General features: G+C 28.7%; 2 protein-coding genes and 1 non-coding gene across 3 annotated transcripts; 2 read left to right on the top strand and 1 right to left on the bottom strand.

Annotated features, from left to right (window-relative positions):
- The first annotated feature begins 1,388 nt into the window (after positions 1–1,388).
- LOC101513865 (leucine-rich repeat protein 1) lies at positions 1,389–5,286 on the top strand. The gene is made up of 6 exons (XM_004491128.4): positions 1,389–1,774; positions 2,616–2,687; positions 2,867–3,010; positions 4,269–4,340; positions 4,444–4,515; positions 4,943–5,286. Exons 1-6 carry the CDS (start codon positions 1,551–1,553, stop codon positions 5,013–5,015), a joined length of 657 nt encoding a protein of 218 aa, XP_004491185.1. The 5' UTR covers positions 1,389–1,550; the 3' UTR covers positions 5,016–5,286.
- An 885-nt stretch (positions 5,287–6,171) lies between these two features.
- Positions 6,172–6,255, top strand: TRNAL-CAA (transfer RNA leucine (anticodon CAA)). The gene has a single exon. It is a non-coding gene; the product is annotated as a tRNA-Leu (tRNA).
- Positions 6,256–9,948: 3,693 nt separating this feature from the next.
- Positions 9,949–13,214, bottom strand: LOC101513558 (AP-1 complex subunit sigma-2-like). Its single transcript, XM_004491127.4, has 7 exons — positions 13,080–13,214; positions 12,153–12,239; positions 11,195–11,286; positions 10,789–10,897; positions 10,652–10,687; positions 10,372–10,458; positions 9,949–10,245 (listed from the first exon to the last, which is right to left on the bottom strand). Exons 1-7 carry the CDS (start codon positions 13,080–13,082, stop codon positions 10,174–10,176), a joined length of 486 nt encoding a protein of 161 aa, XP_004491184.1. The 5' UTR covers positions 13,083–13,214; the 3' UTR covers positions 9,949–10,173.
- Positions 13,215–21,889: the final 8,675 nt, after the last annotated feature.

Raw genomic sequence — 21,889 nt, 5'->3', positions numbered from 1 at the left:
TAAAATTTTAATTATTAAAAATAAATAAAAATGTAAATATTATATTTAATATACTTTCAAATTTAAAGTTATATATATTTTAATATTTAATTAAATCAATTACAATAATAATAATATAGAAAATATTTTATCAAATTAACATATATTATTTAAGTATCACGTATGTCATAAAAAAATATTAGAGAGCCAAAATAATACAAATAATTGCATAGTAAGGGACTCAAATTTTATTTTGAACAAAATGGTGGACGAAAAGTGGCATCGAAGTATTATTATTATTTTGATTATTATTGTTATTATTATATGGTTGTGATTAATATGTATGGTTATTTTGAATTCATGTTAATGTTTTGTCCAAATAAAAGTAATAATGTTTATGACTTTATCAGTATTATTATAATCACGCGCTTGTTGTTTTTATTATCAAATTATTATTAGTAGTAGGTGATTATTATTTTTATTATTAAGTGATTGTTATTATTTATTTTAATTTTAAAAAAGATCATCAATTTTATCGTAATTAACTGATACAACCGTGAGATATCAAGTTTGAATTCAGTGTTTTTAAGTTTTATCCCTAAAACAAATTATTGACTTTTAGTCTATTATAGTCTATTATGATTTTAATTTTAATATATTTGTCTGATCATAATTTATTACAAGTGAAAATTTACACAAAATTATGATGACTTTAAACTCGATAACACCTAATCTGATGACAAAGCCAAACGCAATTGTGCCTCTAAAATAAGGAAAAACACAAGATTTTATCCATAATTCGAGGTACGTGACCATTATTATGTTGTTTTAACAAAATTGCAATTAATAATATATATAATTGTCATTACATGGTTTTATCTTTCCTTTAACACGGTATTGGAGCTATTTATTGTACATATATTTGAGCAATGGTAAAAGAGTTAGATGTAAACATTTATCGTAAAGGAAATATATCACAGAATGAATTAAATGTTTATAACTTTGATTTGAAAGTCATGTATCTTATTTGAAGGCGAGATAGTTTAGTTCATAATTTCAAACTATTAAGTGATGATTTGACAAAGAGGAAATGAATCTAGAGCGCTCTAAGGTAATTAATTAATTTTTAAATTATATATCTGTTTTTTTTTTACTTTTTACTATTTTTAATATATATATATATATATATTTTACAATTTGGTGTGTGTTATTTTTAATTAGGTATATTTTTTTAAATAAATATTTATTATAAATAAATATTAAAAAACACAATACAAATATTTATGGCTGAAAGATATAATAATCACAAGACAATACTATTTACAACTTTTAATAATATTTTTATTAAACCAAAGAAATATATTTTCTATATTCTAAATATTACACTGGTATTTTAGTTTGGTCAAAAAATGTAACCCCATTGGTATGTTTTACTGTTATGTTATTCCTAAAACCGATACTCTTTTGAAATAGAAAGCATTGTTCTCTCTATCTCTCAGCATCCACAAACAAGACCGAACCCTAAACGCACTTCAATTCAACAAAGCTCACACAGATCAGAGAAGTAGAAGATGGCACCATCTTTAACTTCTCTTTCCTTATTCGGAATTTTCCTAACCCTAACCCTAACTCTTGTTCACTTCGCACATGCTAATTCAGAAGGAGACGCTCTGTACACACTGAAACGAAGCCTCACCGACCCTGATAACGTCCTCCAAAGCTGGGATCCGACCCTAGTTAGTCCTTGTACTTGGTTCCATGTCACCTGTAACCAAGACAATCGTGTCACTCGAGTGTATTCTCTCTCTCACACTCACTTTTTTCTTATGTGTTTGTTTCTTCTTGATTCTTTTTGTTTAGTGAATAATAATTAATAATCGATAATTAATACTAGTCACTTCGAAGTTCAAAATCTTTTTTTTTTTTTTACAAAATTAACGTATAAATGATAAATCATTCAGTTTTGGCTTGTTGTGTTTGATGTTTTACTTTGATTGGTGAAATTGTTCGGGCCCTTTGTTTTTGGGGCTTGAGGGAAATTATTCTGAAATTTGTTTGTGATTTATTTGTTTTTTTAAAATGTTTATTGTGTGTCTTATTATTATTATTTTATTCAACTTTGAGTTTGGTGCTTTTTTTAGTGTGTCAATAATTATTTTTTGGGAGTTTTGTTAGTCATGATCAGTGAAAATTGGTTAATATCAGCTATCTATGGTTATTGTTTTAATGTTTTTTTTTATCCTTCTAAATTTGTCAATTGCTTTCGGAAATTGAGGGTTTTAGAAGTACGAGATTGACCCCTTAATGTTGATTTGGTTTGTTTTGATTTGTTTTATATAATTTGTCAAAAAAAAAGCTTTTAATGAAACAAACAACACAGTTCGCTCCACGCAATGTTTTTATGTAATTATTTGCTCTCTGAAGTTTTTTTTTTCTTTCTATTTTTTATTTATTTTAAATTAAATATACTCCCCCTATCTTATTTAATGCTCGAATTATCCATTTTCATATGTTGTAAACCATATCATTATTTTATGGAAAGCTTTAATGTAATTTAATTTAGATGCCTTCGTTTTCACTAATAATACTATTCTCTTAACTTTTATGGTGGTGATCATCTTATGATACTTCTACAGGGATCTTGGTAATTCTAATCTATCTGGACATTTGGTACCTGAACTCGGGAAGCTAGAGCATCTGCAGTACCTGTATGTTATCTCATTCTTAGTATTTGTGCTGAGATTTTGATTCCATATATGTTGAATGTGATTATAGTATTACTAAAACAATCAACCTATTAACATGTTGTGTTGTGGCCCTCCTCTCGTCTTGTGAATTGTTTCATATTGGTTTGTGTTAACTATGGTTCTCTTTTTGTTGGATGTAGTGAGCTGTACAAAAACAACATTCAAGGAACTATTCCTCCAGAGCTTGGAAACCTGAGGAGTCTTGTTAGCTTGGACTTGTATAACAACAACATATCTGGAACTGTCCCACCTTCATTGGGAAAATTGAAGAATCTTGTTTTTTTGTAAGTTCGGTTAATAGTTATAGTTCATTGTTACATATTTTAGGCATGACAACACTGTGCCATGTCATTTGCTTTCCCTTTCCCTTCACATGAGTTGCTTACAAGGCTTTGAATGTTGCAGGACAAATTGAGGAACCTATGATTTGCAACTTGTTGTGGTCTTTAGTTTTTTGGTTTTGCTTTTTCTTTAAAGTTTTAGCATCATCAATTGTGGGTTTAGGGCACATTGGTTAGATTATGGGCTATAGGGCATATGTTTGATATTACGACAGCTGAATCATGGCTGTATATGCGAAATGAACAGCGTCCAAATTTTACCCACTCACTCTCACCTAAATAAAGGGGAAATTTGGCGTAATGGTCAGAGTTGCTGCAGTGTGACTTAGAGGTTTATGGTTTTGAATGCTTAATAAGTCTCTTTCAGAGGTTGTCTGCAATAGATCCCCAATGGGTTCAACTCTTTCTCGGACTCTGCCATGGTGGGAGCTTAATAGAACTCCCATCAAATTATAGATACTTGATAACAAATAGCATGGAAAATTTAGCGGTTTAGCTGTAAATTGAATGTTGACCATCATTCTAGCCTTTAATTAGAAAAGCACCAAGACCAAGTGTTGCTTAAATAAAAGTTAACATATGTCCACTGCTGCATGAACATACATATTAGTGCATATATTGTCGAGAATAAGATTTGAAGAGCTAAAATATAATTGAATGCCCTGATCCGTAAGTTTAAGAAAAAATTTGAAAATTCAATCTCATTCATCCATGCAAAAGGTAGAACAACTGAACAATGTTCTTCCTGGAGGTAGCTCTGGCCGCTGGCAAACACAAGTTAGGCATTCTAGCACATTTGGTTCTGATTAAATTGATATTGCTATAGTTCCAAGTTCCAACATTTAGTAGTGTGATTCAGTTTATTCTAGCTAAAAGACTTCAAAAAATTCCCATTATTATATGAAAAAAGCCTTCTAAAAATTCAATGAACCTAAGCACAGCTTAAAATCCGTGAATAAGCCACCTATAAAAACCATATGCTCGTTTCAGGTTATTCAAATTATTTTACCTAGCTTTTGTCCCTCCAAGAGTCTGTAATTTATATAACCAAATGTATGACTCCTAGTAATTACGTTTTGAAGTGTTGGAAGCTGTTAGTCTTTCAATATTTGGCATAACTTACCACATTGCTCACCGACAAATCTTTTGATTATTATTTTTTGGTATAAATTATTCAGCATATTTCATTTTTTTTTTGCAGACGACTTAATGACAATCGACTAACTGGCCCAATCCCTAGGGAACTCATTGCTATTCCAAGCCTTAAAGTAGTGTAAGTCACATTTCTCTTCATATGTTGATAAAATAACGTGGTGGTAATGGTATTATGAGTATGTGTGCTTTCAAAGAAGCCTAAACATTTACATTATCTCCAGGGATGTCTCCAACAATGACTTATGCGGTACAATTCCTACCTCTGGGCCATTCGAGCACATTCCATTGAATAAGTAGGTCCCCAAATTTCTTGTAATTCTTATCTATTTTGATTCTCAGCATACGGTTTTCTTCTTACTCTGTGTATCACTTGTTGGTTATTGCTCTATTATTTTTTCTTCTCTCTTGCACCTGTTTTTAAAGTCAGTTTCTTCCTTTATTTTTGTTATTTTGGGGGGAGGGGCGTTATTTTTGTCATGTGACCCTTGTTTGCCACATGCTGTTATATCTGTTACTCTGTCGCACTTTTAGTTACTTGCTGATCAAGATGTTGTGGGAGTCTTGCATCCTATTCATGAAATGTATTAAAACTCTGGGTGTAGTAATTGATTGCTGTGTGTGTGATGACAATCTTCATTGCTATTGTCAATTATGCTAGCTGGGTGTCTTTTTCCCCTCCCATTATTCATTGAATAACATTGTTTTGTTTCATTGTTGCAGCTTTGAGAATAACCCTCGTCTGGAAGGTCCAGAGTTGTTGGGACTCGTAAGTTACGACACGAACTGCTCATGAATAACATGATGCTGTAGGATATCAATCAACACTGTTGAACTATATATGTGTATTCTAAAATCGAAGTGTGTTACGTCATAGTGTAATGGGGTGTGGTGTATATGTAAATTTACATACTGAAGAGCATTGAGATTTGTAACAGTATTATGATTTTCCACTGAAGTTTACTACTTGAGAGTATCTATCTATTGATGTAAAATACTAGAAAAGAAAACAACTTGGTCACTGATAAAATATTTGTGGCGCAGTAGTAATGCTGTTTGTTAGTTCCTATTGCAAGCCCTGTTATTATTTCTTTGTCAATGGCAGTGCAACTTATTAGGAACTGTCTCTTGTACTACTTCAGCTTATTAGCTTTTTAATGGCAATTATGAATCTAAGGATGCAATGAAAATTTAAAGACCAGCATAGGGATTTAAGATTATTGGATTACATGCAGTTACTGGATTAAGAAGCCCAATATTTAACTTGATTTTAGTGTTGTATCATTTTCAAGTCAAACCCTCAAACATGAGGTCAAGCATCTCAATCAAGAAAAGGATAGCTACTAACAAATTCTAATAACAAGATCTCACTGTTTATCACCTACCGGCAACAACCATTTGTCATCACATGCTCTTTGTTTTGTTGTTTAATGTTGCAGGAATTTCTTATCCTTTTTAGTGTTTCTGGTTGTTGACTAGCCACTGAATTTTCTTTGTGGTGGGCCTCGAGTGTATTGGATGGATGTACATGGTTTCTTCCAATGTTTATTATTAATATTAAGGATGTATCTTCTCCCATCTTCAATATTCTAAAATATACAAAAAAAAATTAGATTGATTTTTAGGAGACTTGAGAGTCAAAAAAAGGAGTTTTATAATATTAAATATGGTTCGATTATAGTATTTCATTTGGTTATGAAGTGATTAAAAAAATTGGCTACATATATAGTAAATATTTTAGTCCTCCCCACTCCTACCTGCTCCCCATTTTGGATCTAATGGCGCATAATCATATTATTCTTTTATGAGCATTTTTGCTGGTGGTTATATCTATGTTAAAGTAAATGTAACGGGTATACAAAATTTTCAACATCGTGACGGAATATTTTGGGTCTTGTGCATTGATATTGTAGACGCTTATATATCATGAATGCAAATCTTTATCAACAACAGTCAGGATGGCCGAGTGGTCTAAGGCGCCAGACTCAAGTTCTGGTCTTCGAGAGAGGGCGTGGGTTCAAATCCCACTTCTGACAATTTTTTGTTTTTTTGTATTTTTAAATCTAAATCAAATACTTTATTTAAATGTTTTTCTATTTTTTAATATAAATCAAATACTTTATCGCCATTTCCTTTAGAGTAAGTTTTGGAGTGGATATTTATTTTTTCTTCTTAAAGCTAGTTTATAAAATATTTCTTGAAATAAATGAAAGTTTTGAGGTGGATAACTTTTTTTTTTCTTTTTAAGTTAAGCAAGTTTATAAAATATTTCTTAAAATTATTATATAAGTTTTTATCATGTTATTCTTTTAATTTTTTTAAATCTCATATATATAGTCAAATATGGACTTGCCCTCAAAAGTTATCTCATTTTAAGTCCAACTCTAAAATATACTCTTAAAAAATACTAAATCCGTTGCAAAATATAAGAGTCTCTTGTTGATTTTTTTTTAGTCTCTTTTTAAAAGACCATGTTCAAATCAGACGGTGCATTAGTTAATTTTCAAAACAATATTCCTATATAAAGGAAGTAATTAAAATATCATCTATTCCCCTCTCTTAATAACTAAAGAATAATTTTAGATAAATTTAGTGATGAGATCATGAGTTCATTAAATATGTGGAAGGAAAAAAAAAATATCACAAAGAAAAACAAAATTTTGGTTTTCTTGAAAATGATGGACCTGAATTGTATTAACAATATTTTGAGTTTTTTAAGTTTCTAAAGTCCCATTGAGGCATTCGTGGATGTGTTGAAAAGATAATAATATTTCCTATAATCTATATTTCACGTCTCATGACCAAATTCAACATCTATAACAGTCTAAAACAAAATGTAAGTTGACCACCAATTTGTGGCATTTTTTTAATTGTTTTATTGGTTTTATTAGAATAATAACTAAATAAAATAAATAGGAACAAACAATAAGGGATTGATCAAAAAATATCTTTTGACTTTTCTTTGATTGTTTTGTAAATATTTTCTAAGTAATACCAGACAAGAAAATTATTAAGTTAATGTAGCTACTAGAATTAATGTTAGTATATTAATGTGGCTTTTCTTTTTATGTGCTAATCTTCTCATTGTTCATATATATGTGTGTCTCGCAAATGCAGAAAAAACTTCTTTGAGAGTGTGACACCTTTCTTTTTCATCTCTTACATAAAATCCACCTTTTATTTATTCATTTTAAATTTCTTTCCATATTTAATCATAATATTTTAGGTTTGCCATCATTTTGTAATTAGAGCTTAGGTTCAAGTGAGTTGCTATAACAAAAAAAAAAAATTGCTCATCTTTCTTTGCAAAGTTTGAATACTTTTTTATTGGTTCATCATAGAAGACAAATCAAGGAAAAATATTTTCTTTACTAGATTCTTTGTTAAAAATAAGATATGTAGTTTGACCATTAATGAAAAATACTGAATCAATGCGGCTAGTACATCAATGATTGAAAAATTAGGACTTCCAATTTTTGAGCATCTTCAACCATACTCACTCGAAAACCTTGAGGATTTAGAGTTCAAAGATATGTGTGATGTGATGGTGATCAAACAAGTACAAGTGTCATTCAACCTTGGAAGATATGAAGATAAAGTGTTATGTGATGCGGTTCCAACAAAATTGATGTACTTGTAACTTGAATGACAATGGACAACGTAATGTCAACACAAACAAGTATTCATTTTTATTTAATAATCCCAAATTTTTCCTTGTATCATTAGAAGCAAAAAATTTGAATGCAGATCAAATTTTAGAGTGACAAAAAAACAAGAGTGTGACTTTGAAAAAAAAGAAGATGAAAATAAATCTGAAAAAGAATAGAGAAAAAAAAGTAAATAAAGTGTTGAAAAAAAAAGTAAAGAGGAAAGAAAATTGTGACATAAAAGAAGAGGAAAAAAATAATGAAAAATGATTGAGAGAAGTACAAGGTAGAGAAAAATAAGAGCTATGAGAGAAAAATAGAGGAAAGAGAAAATTTTGAAAAGAAAGAGGGTAAAGGGTTAAATAAAAAGATAAGGTAGAGAGTAAAATGGAAAAATATTTCAACAAAACTATCATTTTATGTCGGTTTGGATTTGAGGACAAATTCTTGTGAAGAGGGGGGAGAATGATGAGATTATTAGTCATGTGAAAGGAAACCTGCAAAAAAAAAGACATCACAAAAGAATAACAAATTTGAGTTTCCTTTAAAACGATGACCCAAATTGTTTTAGCAATATTTTGAACTTCCGAAATCCGATTGAGAGGTTCTCCGATATATGTTGAAAAGATAACAACATTTCTTACAATTTATATTTCATTAGAAAAATATTTAAATAAAATAAATAGGACAAACAATAAGGGGTTGCACAAAAGATGTCTGTTGACTTTCTTTTGATTGTTTTATAACTATTTTCTAATTACGACTAGACAAGATAATTATTAAGAAAGTTAATGTAACCAGTAGAATTAATAGTTTATTGTGACTTTTCTTTTCTTATGCCAATAAAAATGTGTCTCACAAATGTATAAAAGACATTTTGAATTAAATATTATTAAATAAAAAATATTTCTCTTTAAGAATTATGAATGATATTTTCTCCTCTTTGAGTTTTTAGATTGTAACTTGTTTGAATATTATCTATCATCTTTTTAATAATTGTGGCAATCATTTTGATTGCGACACTTTTCTTCTCCATCTCTTTTCCCAAGATCTACCATTTGTTTATTTATTTTAATTTCTTCCCATATTTTATCATAATATTTTAAATTTTGAATTATTTAGTTTGAAAATAATTTTTCTTAATTCTCGTGAATTGATCAATTGTGTACTTTGAGAGAAAACTAATATATACTATCAATATTTATACATGGCGTTTGAATTAAATTTGTCTAATAATTTTTTTTGGTCAATTTTTGTGGTGCGGTATCTCTTCTTTTTATAAGAAATAAAATATTATTACAAAATCAAACAGATGCAAACTAGCATATCTTACATCGTCATCTAACATAATATTCAAAATTCGAAAAACATAATCAACAACAATCCAATCAAAATTTAAAGAGACATGCTCTTTATTTATTAAAAGATCAACACACCTATTAGCTTCACAAGAAAAATATGATAAATAAAAATTCTCCACTCAGAATATCAAAAAAGAAATATGAAGCTTAGAAAATAATTGGATAAAAGCATTGAGAAAATATCTTAACATTCTCTATATTAACAATTATCATGAGCCTATTTCAAAGATAACTCTTTGTAGATTCAACTATTGAGCCATTGTGATACTAAGACAAAGGACCCATAGCTCCACTTAAACTACCAAGAAGCAATTATGCTATAAAAACCCTTGATATAGCTTCCTTAAGAATTCCTTGAGCAAGCTTTCTTTTTTGTCAATGGAATTTCTAGAGCAAGCTAAATGGGCCGCTTTGCAAGTAGGCCCAACAGACAATGTTGATGAATAGGCCCAATAGACAATTGGAATTGAAAGCAGCCATAAACTCATATAAAAAAAATAAAAATAATGGTAGAAAATAATAACTTTTTAAAGATATACAAGTGGTATGAAGTTTGATTTCCTTTGAATAAAGTTTTCGAATTTAATTTATATGAATGGAAAAAATAATGAGATAATTTTTTTCTTCTACTGAATTTATTTTTTTAGTAGAAAGTTAACTCGATATTCTAAAATTTGTGGGAATAACACATATTGTACACCAACCACTTAAATTTCGACAATAAATTAACATTTAATATAGATATACTGATCTTTTCATAACACAAAAATAATACCGATCTTTACAAAAATGATAAAGTCTTATTTCACTAAATCCGGTGACATGAGTTAATTTGCACCTTATGGTTCAATTAAAAATCAAATGTGTAACAAAATCATTATTATAAAGTATTTTATATTATGATTTATATAGAACAAATTCTTATAAAAAATGAATGAAGCTCTTCTTATTTGGTGGCCTGTGCAATTATATTACTCAATGAACTGGCCTCTTCTTTTGCAGCTTCCACTAATTCCTCCTACAATACATAAGATGAATTTTCTTATTTTGTGTGTAAAAACAAGGTAACATAATATCAAATTTTCATCAAACACAAGGTAATAAAAACACATATGTGGAAGATTGTGGTAATTTGTAATCATACCTGTGCAGCTATGAGTCTTAGAGTTGTTCTCTTGCTAGTCTCTTGCATCATTCCAGCTAGCAAAACTTCATCCAATATGAAATATGCCTGATAATTAACATAAACATTAACTTTAATCATTGATACAAGATAAACACTAAAGAGTAAATGGCAGTGTTACTTTTCTTTTATTAAATTAAATAATTAGCATTCTTACTTATAAAACATCATATAAAAGACAAATACACTGGTTGACCTCAAAGTTAAGTAACAATATTTGAAATTAAAGATGTATTATTACCTTATGGAAATTAAAGATTAAATCTAGCTCACAAACCTGACAAGGATTAAAGAAACAAATTCAGCCTCTAAAATTTGTAGACAATTTATTTAGAATTTCAAAGAATTCAACAACATTTAATGATGGTATATACTCACACTGCCAAAATAGCGATCCAATGTCTCAACATAGTGATGAATAATGGAGAGAGTCTCCAATTCATTGTCTTCTTGATCATTGCAGATGCAAAAGTAAAGGCTAGCATATCTAAACAAGAAAACAAAACAAAGAGACTCAATGTTGGTTATAGTTCAATAATGTATTTTTTTTTGTCTTAATCGTCCAATTTGCACGACAAAGTGTCGAATAGTTTAAAGTTTGTCTCGAAGGTTAATAAATTTAGTTAACGATTGTTTCAGTTTGCATTTGAATTTAGATTCTTGTGAATAATTCGTTCTATATTAAAACTCCCTTGAATCCAACTATTTGGTTAATTCAATGATGTATTTTTGTTAATATTAAAGAAATCAACAAAATTGTTAATTAGTCTTGATTGACACAAACCTTTTATAAACAACTTTGAGTCCTCTCCATTCCACAAAGTTGCATAGCTTTGGGCCTCGAGAGATAACTAGGCCACTTAACTCTCTAATTACCTCCAAAAGATCAACAAGAAAACAGAACAAAAAACAGCTTAAGCAATATAGTTAATATACACATTTGTCATGTCATAGGGAAAACAATATATTCAATGACTCTTTTTTATAACCATGTTATATGTACAATATTTCGTATTCGTTATTGTTTAGAAGTGATAAATTTTCATTGAAAAATTTATTTGATATATAAGATGAATTCTCGATTTTTTTCCCTATAAAATTAGAGTTCAAATTCTTGACCATTTACTTAAGGTGTCAGAATTTTTTACCATTTGAATAAACCACATTTTGATACATATTCAACTATTTTTAAATACATAAACACAATCATCAATATAAAAATGTCAATTGGTATAAGAAATAAAATAACAAATGCTAGGCTCAATATTTTGAAAGTTGTGCATTCAATCTCTTAAAAAAAAGCAAAACTAAGAGACTCCATGTTAATCTTTAATTTTCATTTGATGTTTTCAAAATAAATTTTTCTTTTATATTTCATTAACAAGTACTCTTAAAACATTTATTAATTCATCTATTTCAGGTGAGATTCAAATAGTGACTGCAATGTTGAGTAATAATAACTCATTCAAGTAGACTCAATCTTCTTTAGTGCTATTTTAATATCTAAACACACATAAATTCAATATCTATTTTTCTTTCAATCTCTCCTATATTGCCAAAATAATTGTTTATGGGGATTCATGTGATTCAACTTGCATTTTTTATTGGACCCAAAAAAACAAAAATTGCACTTTCGGTGACAAAGCAATATCCCATGTGATCTTGTATCCAACTATTGATGCAATTTCAATTACTATGATATTAAAATAAACATTTCATATTTAAATTAATAGGACAGGTACCTTGGATCTTTCCTTTTGAGAATACGGTGAATACCATTTTGTGAGCCTCACTTTTCCTTGTCTACTAATCAGAAGCACAAAGTGAATCTACAATAAAAAAAAAAACTCATCAATTTTAAAGTCACAATTTCAATTTACAATAAACACATACTCATACATATGATGAAGAAACAATGTTTCCACATCAAAATAGGACATTAGAGAATAATTTATTTTCGTGGTATATTTCTAAAATCCAAATTCGTTACATAAGATAAAAAGTAAGTGAAAAATAAAAATAATTCGTACAATATCAATATTATATAAGACGTTTAAATTTGATATTCAAATAACATGATTATATATGATTTTTTTTTTCTGAAAAATTAAAATGAAATATATCAACAATACAATTCATCGTACAATATCTACCATGAATAATAAAGATACAAAACATGCACTGAAATTATAAAAAAAAAAAACAACACCAAAACAAAGAAAATACCTAACCATATATGATCTATCACTACAAACCAATGGTATATAATTTTTTAATTAGGTTAATACTACAAATTGTGACCTCAAGTGAGGTTAGGTACATTGGAAAGTCTGAAAAATTAAAATGAAATATATCAACAATACAATTCATCGTACAATATCTACCATGAATAATAAAGATACAAAACATGCACTGAAATTATAAAAAAAAAAAACAACACCAAAACAAAGAAAATACCTAACCATATATGATCTATCACTACAAACCAATGGTATATAATTTTTTAATTAGGTTAATACTACAAATTGTGACCTCAAGTGAGGTTAGGTACATTGTAAAGAGTGACATGATTATTTTCAAAAATGTAAATTTGAATGATGGGGAAATAAAAAAGGTTGAATAGAAATATTCTTTTAAACATGATGATAATGAGAAGGGAAAACATTTACCATTTGATAATAATTATGTATTGATGAGATTTGAGAGAAGCTGAAATCTGTGTTCCACTTTTGAGAAAGGGAAAGTGGTATTCCACTTTGTAATGCGTTAAATATCAAATCTCTGTTCTTCTCATCTATCAAATCCTTAACCTTCTTTACAAAATTGAGGGTCAAATTAATTTAACGCTTGGTTTTTATTAATTAAATAAATTGAGTATTTGACTTTTTCTTTATAAAATAAAAACTTCCGAATAGTATAGTATTCATTGCATTGCAAATTTTAATAGCACAGTGTTTGAAAGATATTGAAATTTTAATAATAACTAATAATATTTTTTTAAAGTATATATTAATAATTCTTATAATCTTTATAGTTGAGGTTATAACTTAATTAATAAAACTAAAAGCCTCTAGATAAAAGCAACCAAACTCCTATCGACCAACACAACGAAGGAGGATAAATTAGGAATTGTATAAAAACATGATCGATCTGAGAAGAAGAAAGACGATATTTAACAAAAGTATCTGTCACTTGATTGGCTTCAGGAAAACTATAAGATAGCATAAAGTAATCTCATTGTGCAAACATCTCCTTTATACGAGTAACAACCCCATAACATAAATGGCGACGAGAACAATTCTTTAGAATTAAGGTCTCTGCTACTTGAGATTATGATATGATATCATTGTTTCTGAAGCCTCTAACAAAGGCTAGCTTCAACTCATTATATATTACCTAAAATTTTGTCATTGATATCATGCACACCTATAAAGCATGAGAATAGCCAAAATGAAAGCACCGGTGTGAACACGAACCACACTTCTACAAGTTGCCATTCCATTTGGATTTTGGACTACACCATCTCCATTAAGAGCCACCCAACCATCCTCTGGATAATGCCAAATAAACCAACGTTTGATATTGTCGTCGCTTGGTACATGACTTATGTGGTGATGCTTCTTGCGGTGGGAACAATATTGAAGAAAAAAAATCAACTTGTTTGGAGCCTTCAACACATTGTATAACACTACAATAAAAGGACGCTACAATCTTCACATTCTCCACATAAACACTCTTCAAGTTATTCAAGATTCATCTATTCAGATCTATAGTAAAAAACTCATTTGTCAAATTAACATAAAACACATAATGCCTAACCTTTGACGCAAATTGGCAATCACACAAAATATGAAGGATCGACTCGTTAGCATTGCCACAAATCGAACATAAGTTATTACTAGGCATGTGACGGTGAACCCGTTGTGTCCGTGTAAACAAACAACCACAAACAACTTTCCACAGGAAACATCTCAAACGTTCAAGACGAAACCACTTCCAAATCCATCGAAACTTATCTTCCATCACTTTGTGGCTCAGGTCTTTTATTGCATAATAGGATCCTTTATAGGAAAATGACCCATCAAGATCCTCAATTCAAATAACCAAATCCTTACTTGTAGACAAACGAAGGGAAAATATATCATGAATGCGTTCAATTGCCTCAATCGGAAGTAATAGACTGTAAGTTCCACATACCCATTCATTAATGAAGCTCACCACATTTTTTCAGATTTAAATGTCTGAGATAAGACCCTTCACAATATCCATCATGCAACACAACAATGAGACCCAAACATCGGTCCAAAATTTAGTATCGACTTCGTTACCAGCTTACCCAATGTTATCTATTAGAGTTTCTCAATTAGCATACAACCCTCTCCATAAATTTGATCCCAGCTTACCCATAGAAACCTTGAGTATATTCATCAACCCACATTTGTACTTATTACAGATGAATTTTCTCTAAAGAGCTTCAGGGTTCGAACAAAGGTCTTATGCTGCCTTGACCAAGGAAATGTAGTTGAAGTCTTGCACCATTCTAAACCTTATACCACTAAAGCATTTAGGAATACACACTTTATCCCAAAACATTTAATTAACTTTCGTGTTATTTTCATAATCTCCCCATAGAAAGTTCTAGCACTTTTTATCCATCGCATCATAGATAGATCTAGGAAGGTGAACATATTGCATCACATAGCTCGAAAATGCTTGGATCACCGACTTCGTAAATGTCAGTCATTTTGCAAAAGACAGATCATGCACCTTCCACCTATTAAAACGCTGATGAACCTTATCCAGGATAAATTGAAAACAATATCTACTTAATTTGTTATGAAAGAGAGGAACCTCAAAGTACTTCCTAAGATCATTAGTCATTTGAAATTGAGAAACCTCACAGATTTATTGCCTTATATTACGAGGGACATTTTTAGAGAAGTATATTCTCATTTTCTCCTTGCTAACTTTTTGACCAAAATACCTACAAAAAGATCAATAATTTCCACAATGATTTGCATTTGGTTAGAATTGGCTTCCACAAATAAAACAATTTCATCAGTAAAAGCTAAATGTGTAAGTTTAGGACCTCTCATTACAAGTTGAATAGGGTTCTAGATCTTCTTATCCTCCGCCACATTGACAAGATAGAAAAGTATCTCCAAGTAAAGGACAAACAAATAAGGTGGTCGGGGATATCTTTGGAGAATACCCTTCGAAGGAAAAAATTCCTCCAAGACTTCCCCATGCCACATAATCCATATTCTTGAAGTTGTAATACATTGCCAATCAAGGGACACAAAGTTTTCAGGCAACCCAATGTTGACAAGTGTATCTCTGAAAAAGTCTCATCTTAGTCGATCATAAGTTTTCTCTAGGTCAATTGTAACCTCCATCCAACCTTTAAAATCACATGTGTTCTTTATTGAGTGGAACACCTCTTGCACAACAATCACATTATCACGAGTTTTCTGATTAGGAATGAAGTTGTTTTAAAATAGACCACCAGAGTTTCAAGAACACAACAGAGATGTTGGGCCAAATTTTTTGTTACCTTCATATTCACAATCGATTCCACTTTTAGAATAAAAGTTATTTGCGTCTCCTTAACTTTAGTCACTTGAAAATGGTTAGCAAATATATCTTTGATCATCTGCACAAAAGACTCTCCAACAATAGTATATTGTGATTGGTAGAAAATATCTTGGAACACATCTTTATCGGGGGCTTTAAAAGCTAATATGCTATGCAACATTTGAGATATTTCCTCTATAGTAACTTGCCTATTTAGAGTAGCAAACTCATCATTGCTCATACTAGAAAAACTTTGAGAGAAGATGAAGTCTTCACTCTGTCCATCTGCTAAGAATAACTCTTTATAATAGTTTGTAGCCAATTACTGAAGAGCGATTGCATCACTCATCTAATTCCATGATTAATCCAGCAAAATAGAAAAAGAGTTTTTTTTCTTCTTCTTTCTACGAACCGTTGACTCCATAGAAATAACTTCTATTTATATCTTTGCGAGCAAGCCACTTGGCACGAGGCTTCTAAAACCATACAAAATTTCTCTTAATGGAGAATTTGTTCATACTCCTTCCAAAGATGTTGCTCCTACGCAAAGAGCTTATTATGGGAGTAATCAATTTTATTACTAACATGCTCCAACAAATGAAGAAGGAAATGTTTTTATTTAAAGATATTGCCAAACACATTATGGTTCCATACATCCAAAGCTTGCTTGAAGAAGAGAAGTTGATCATAGAATTTTTTGTGAGGGTTCTAAGCTTGTGTCATGGACCTAAGAAAATCTTCATGAACAGTTCATAAAGCTAAGAACCTAAAGGGTTTTCTATTCTTGTCAGGAGACTGCAATCGATCCAAACATGTCATGATAAATATGTGATCAAACTTGTCTTGAGGCAGATGAAAAAGGATTGCCTTAGGAAAAGCTAGACACCACTGCATATTAATAAGCATTATATCCAGTCTCTATTGCACCCGCCCTCTATTCCAAGTAAAATGATCACATAATTTGTCGTTTCTTATTTTTATTGAATTGACACCAATTGAGTTATTGTTTCAATCGTAAATATCATAAAGACCATTAAATTATACTTCTAATATGGGTCGTTGATTGTCATTAATTTCATATAATTTTTAATAGGATAAAACATATAAAGATGTTTCACCGTAAAATCAATCTTCATTACACACAAATACATATATATTATTTTAACATTCTTAATTTACTTGCACAATCATCTATTTTTTATGAGAGCGCATATATATATAATTTTGCACTTACACTATATAGTTATTAAATTCTAAAATAGTATGCATTAATATTTTTTTAATATTTATAATAATACCATAGAGAAAATAAGAGATAATCTATGATGTATAATTCAACTCGTAAATATCAATATTGTTAGGTCGAATACTATATCCTAAGTTTGAACCTTTGTCATATTATGTTGGACATTCACTATGCGAAAAACTGCATTTTACAGCGCTTTTTTTAATCCATTTACAGCGTTTTTTCAAAAAAACAAGAGCTGTGGAATCGAGCGCTGTAAATGATACAACAACGCTTTTAAAAAAGCGCTATAAAACATGTAAATATAACGCGCGCTTGTTATGCACATTTTACAGCGCTTCTTCAAAAAAGCGTTGTAATATGCACCCCATTATATGAGTTATGGGTCTGCTTTTAGAGCGCTTTTTAACACAAGCGCTGTAGAATGCACATCCATAATATGAAATTATGGATATGAATTTTACAGCGCTTTCGCAAAAAGGCGCTGTAAAATACAGACCCATAATTTAATATTATGGGTCTTGCCACCCATAATTTTCATATTATGGGTCTGCATTTTACAGCGCTTTCTCTACAAAGCGCTGTAAAATGCCCACCCATAATTTCATATTATGGGTGTGCATTTTACAGCGCTTTTGTTGTACATTTTACAGCGCTTTCTCACGAAAGCGCTGTAAAATGTACACCATTAAAGCGTTTTACAACAACATTTTACAACGCTTTTTAAAAAAAACGCTGTAAAATGTGTGTGTGTTTTTTTTATTTTTAAAACGCTGTAAATTAATTATTTGAAATGAAAAGCGCTTTTTAGCTTTTTATGGCATTTTTTTTAGAAAGCGCTGTCTTTTATCTTTGTATCCAAAATCACTTCACAATCAGTGCACACAACAACAAAATATATTCAAATACCATAAGCAGTTCACACAATCAGAAATCAGAACTCTGTAACTTAATTAACATATATGTAACTCTGTAATTTACAACCTAATTAACTACATTTAGATACATATATACAACCTAATTAACTACATTCAGATACATATATGTATAACCTAATTTACAACCTAAACTACATTCAGATCCATATGCATGTTCATATATTGTGTCCTATGATCATTTACATATAATAACTAACAGAATATACATAATATGCACTAGCTACCATATAACATTCAGATCCCTTGCCCAACAGCAAGCTGTTTCCCAGAAAATCAAATAATTTGCATGTCAAGCACATACTAACACCAGTCTTCCTTTAATTCCATCAGATCTTCCTCAGAATATGATGAACTGGAATTGTCAAAGTACTGCAATATAAAAATTGAACATATTATATTAAGTTAGTATCAAATATATAGATAATTTATATATGAAAATCATATAATGCAAATACCGTACCGTTTCTGGGATAATAATTTTATTCTTCTCAACAAAAAAATTGAACATATTATATTAAGTTAGTATCAAATATATAGATAATTTATATATGAAAATCATATAATGCAAATACCGTACCGTTTCTGGGATAATAATTTTATTCTTCTCAACAATAAAATTGAACATATTATATTAAGTTAGTATCAAATATATAGATAATTGATTATTATCATGACAAGTTGTAATAATATAAAATAATTTTAAAATCACATGACATTTTCTTTATTCTCTTTATTTTTATTATTAAGAGAGATAGACAAATAGACAAATTGAATCAGTCCATTATAAAAAAGACTTTGGTCTTTAATATCTTGTTTCTAAGTTAGATATATCTTTCTCTTTGTAATGAAATAAGTTAGATATAAGATGGATAGACAAATAGACAAATTGAATCAGTCCATTATAAAAAAGACTTTGGTCTTTAATATCTTGTTTCTAAGTTAGATATATCTTTCTCTTTGTAATGAAATAAGTTAGATATATATCTTACTCTCAACCCAATATGTCTCGTCCCTTCTATATAGACATTAGTTAGAGAGAGATTTGAAAGTTTGTCTTTAACCTTGTTTTTTAAAAGGTTTTTCTCTTTTTGAGGTGTTCTTCAAATTGAAAATCAACTAATCAATCAGACACATTTTTTTCAGTAAGTTGAGATTTAAACATAAACTAGTAAAAAAATTCTCAAGAAATGTCGAAAATATTTTTTTGAAAAAATTAAATTTTTTATAGAACTTTATTATACTTAATTTTTTAAAAAAAATGAAAAGTTCTAGAAAACATTGAGAAAAAAATTTGATTTTTTTTTTGAAAATTTGGAAAAAAAAAGTTTATAAAAAATTGTTGAAAAAGTGGGTCTATAGAGCCCACAAAATTTTGTGAGTTTTTCATTTTATTTTCAGAATTTCCTTTAGTTGGTCCTTTTTAGTCATGAAATTTTTTAATCCTCTATTATGTGATTGGGTCTAATAAACGGTGAACTTGTAAAATTAACATATATAGTTATAAATACATAATTAGTAATACATTTATACATAATATTTACTATTTATTTAATAATTAATATTATTTGTTTTATTCCTTAAAATGAATTATTTGCTTTAAAGAGGAATAAAAAAAAATCTCAAATTTTGAGGAACTAATCCTAACTTATATATGTGTGAGTGTGTGTATGATTGAGGAGTTTTTAATTAGTTAGAAGTACTAGACAAGTTCCTAATCACCCTTCCTCTTTGACAGCAAATTCCTAATCATTGTGTTTTGTCGTAAGATAATTGAGGCTGTTTATTTAGGTTTTGAATATTTAATAATTGTGATATAAACAATAAATATAATTATTAATCATTCTTAATCTTAAAAAATCATTAAAATTTTTAGAAAATTATACTTTGTAAAATAATTACATAATTATATATATTAATTGAGTTCAAACCATGATCTAAAGAATCTTTAATCAATCTTTATCCTCACATCTAAATGTACTCTAAATTACCATAATTTATTTTTCCAAAAAATTATTGGTTTAAGACAAAAAAAATAAGAGTAATATCTATCCTAATGCATACAATTCTATTCTCATAACTAGAATTTAAACTCCATAAATATGGTTAAAGAACCCAAATAAATAATCACTTGCATCACATATTGTCAATCTCTACCAACTTTTTTTATATTACCTTTTGTCCGTTATTATATGCACATTTCAAAAATAAAAAGTTGGATAGAAAATTTAATTTAATTTATTTCGTATATCAATTTTTTGAAAGGAAAAAACTTAGTATTGTTAGCAATAAACTGTTCGTGCGTTTCTTACTAAAAAACGAGAGATAATGTCACAAATTATATCCTTAAAAATATATGTAGAAGGTGTTTATGTTTAATTGTAGTTAAAAACAGTACATATAGATTTGTGCCTAAGTTTAATCATTTCTGAAATTGCTCATTAATTAATTTAATTAAATGAAGACAACAAAAAGGTAGCCAATTAATTAGGTGGTTATTTTGTAAAAAAATCTATGCACCTAGTGTGCTTATATTTATAGACCATTTTGTTGAGGAAATTATATGTTTTGTCGTATTATGTTATTAAATAGGAAATTTTAATTTTGTTTACAGATTCACCATTTTTATTTTTGGTGAGTTGAATTTATCTTGTTTTGATGTATTCTACTACAAGTTTGAATATATAACCTTATGTGAAAAGGTGTATTATAATTGACATGTAACTACTAACAGTAATTTTGTTGATAAGAGTTGGTGAGACAGGTTACTAGAGTTTGGTGTAAGTGTTGCATTGGAAGAATGCCAAAAATGGAAAGTTGAAACGAATAAAATAAAATTTATGCAATGAATGCATTTCCACTGTGTCAGCTTCCACTAACTCTCTTATCAACTCACTACGTTTGTGTCGGGCCTACGTTTTCAGTATTCCAAAAATCAAATAATTATAACCTATGTATGTACAATTACTATTTACTATTACACCGTATATTAAATGTGAAAAAAATAACACAAAAAAAGGTTTCACTTTTACCCTCTTTTACATATTTGTGTTCTCTCATTTTTCTTTTTATGTTACAAAGAGATAGTTCACTCATCTTGTGTTTATGTTTATTTATTACATTTTCTCCCTCATCTTTAGTTTTTTTTTTTTTTACAAAAATGTATTTTAGATTTCTTAAGTTTCAACGAGTTTGACTTTTTTTAGGTTAAATTTTTTTAATTTTAACCTCTTGATTTAAGTGTTCTACTTTGTTTGTAATTTTTTTAAAAAATTTAAAAACTTAAAAACTTAAATATAATTTTAATTTTTATCATTTATTTAATATTTAATTTGGTTTTGATACTTTTTTATTCTTTATATTTTATTTTAGTTTTTTATTTTTTATTTAATAATCGTTTCAATTATTTATCTTTCACAAAATTATATAAGTCTATTATTTTTTTAAAGACTAAAATAATATTACGTAAAAGATAAAGAATAATAAATAAATAAATAAAATAAATAAAAGATAAAAATGATGGAAAAAATATATATATGACAGAAATAAATATTAGGCAAAAAGTGAATGACTAAAATTATATTTTAGCGAAATTTTAAAAAATGGAGTGACAATATTAAAAGAACTAAGTTGCCAATTTTTTTAAATAAATAAATGAACAGGCATATATATATATATATATATATATATATATATATATATATTTAAATAAAACAAATGAATT

Source organism: Cicer arietinum, chromosome 2 (genome assembly GCF_000331145.2).
Source record: "Cicer arietinum cultivar CDC Frontier isolate Library 1 chromosome 2, Cicar.CDCFrontier_v2.0, whole genome shotgun sequence".
NCBI classification, from domain to species: Eukaryota; Viridiplantae; Streptophyta; class Magnoliopsida; order Fabales; family Fabaceae; genus Cicer; species Cicer arietinum.
Note: the sequence above shows the minus strand (reverse complement) of the source record. Positions and strands in the feature narration are given on the sequence as shown.

Coding starts and splice junctions, on each gene's coding strand:
- LOC101513558 (XM_004491127.4), bottom strand. Junction 10,459..10,651: donor TAATCTTTAATTTCCATAAG/GTAATAATACAT, acceptor GTTAATTATCAG/GCATATTTCATATTGGATGA. Junction 10,246..10,371: donor TAAGACTCATAGCTGCACAG/GTATGATTACAA, acceptor TATGTATTGTAG/GAGGAATTAGTGGAAGCTGC.
- LOC101513865 (XM_004491128.4), top strand. CDS start 1,551: ATGGCACCATCTTTAACTTCTCTTTCCTTATTCGGAATTTTCCTAACC. Junction 3,011..4,268: donor TTGAAGAATCTTGTTTTTTT/GTAAGTTCGGTT, acceptor TTTTTTTTGCAG/ACGACTTAATGACAATCGAC. Junction 4,341..4,443: donor ATTCCAAGCCTTAAAGTAGT/GTAAGTCACATT, acceptor CATTATCTCCAG/GGATGTCTCCAACAATGACT.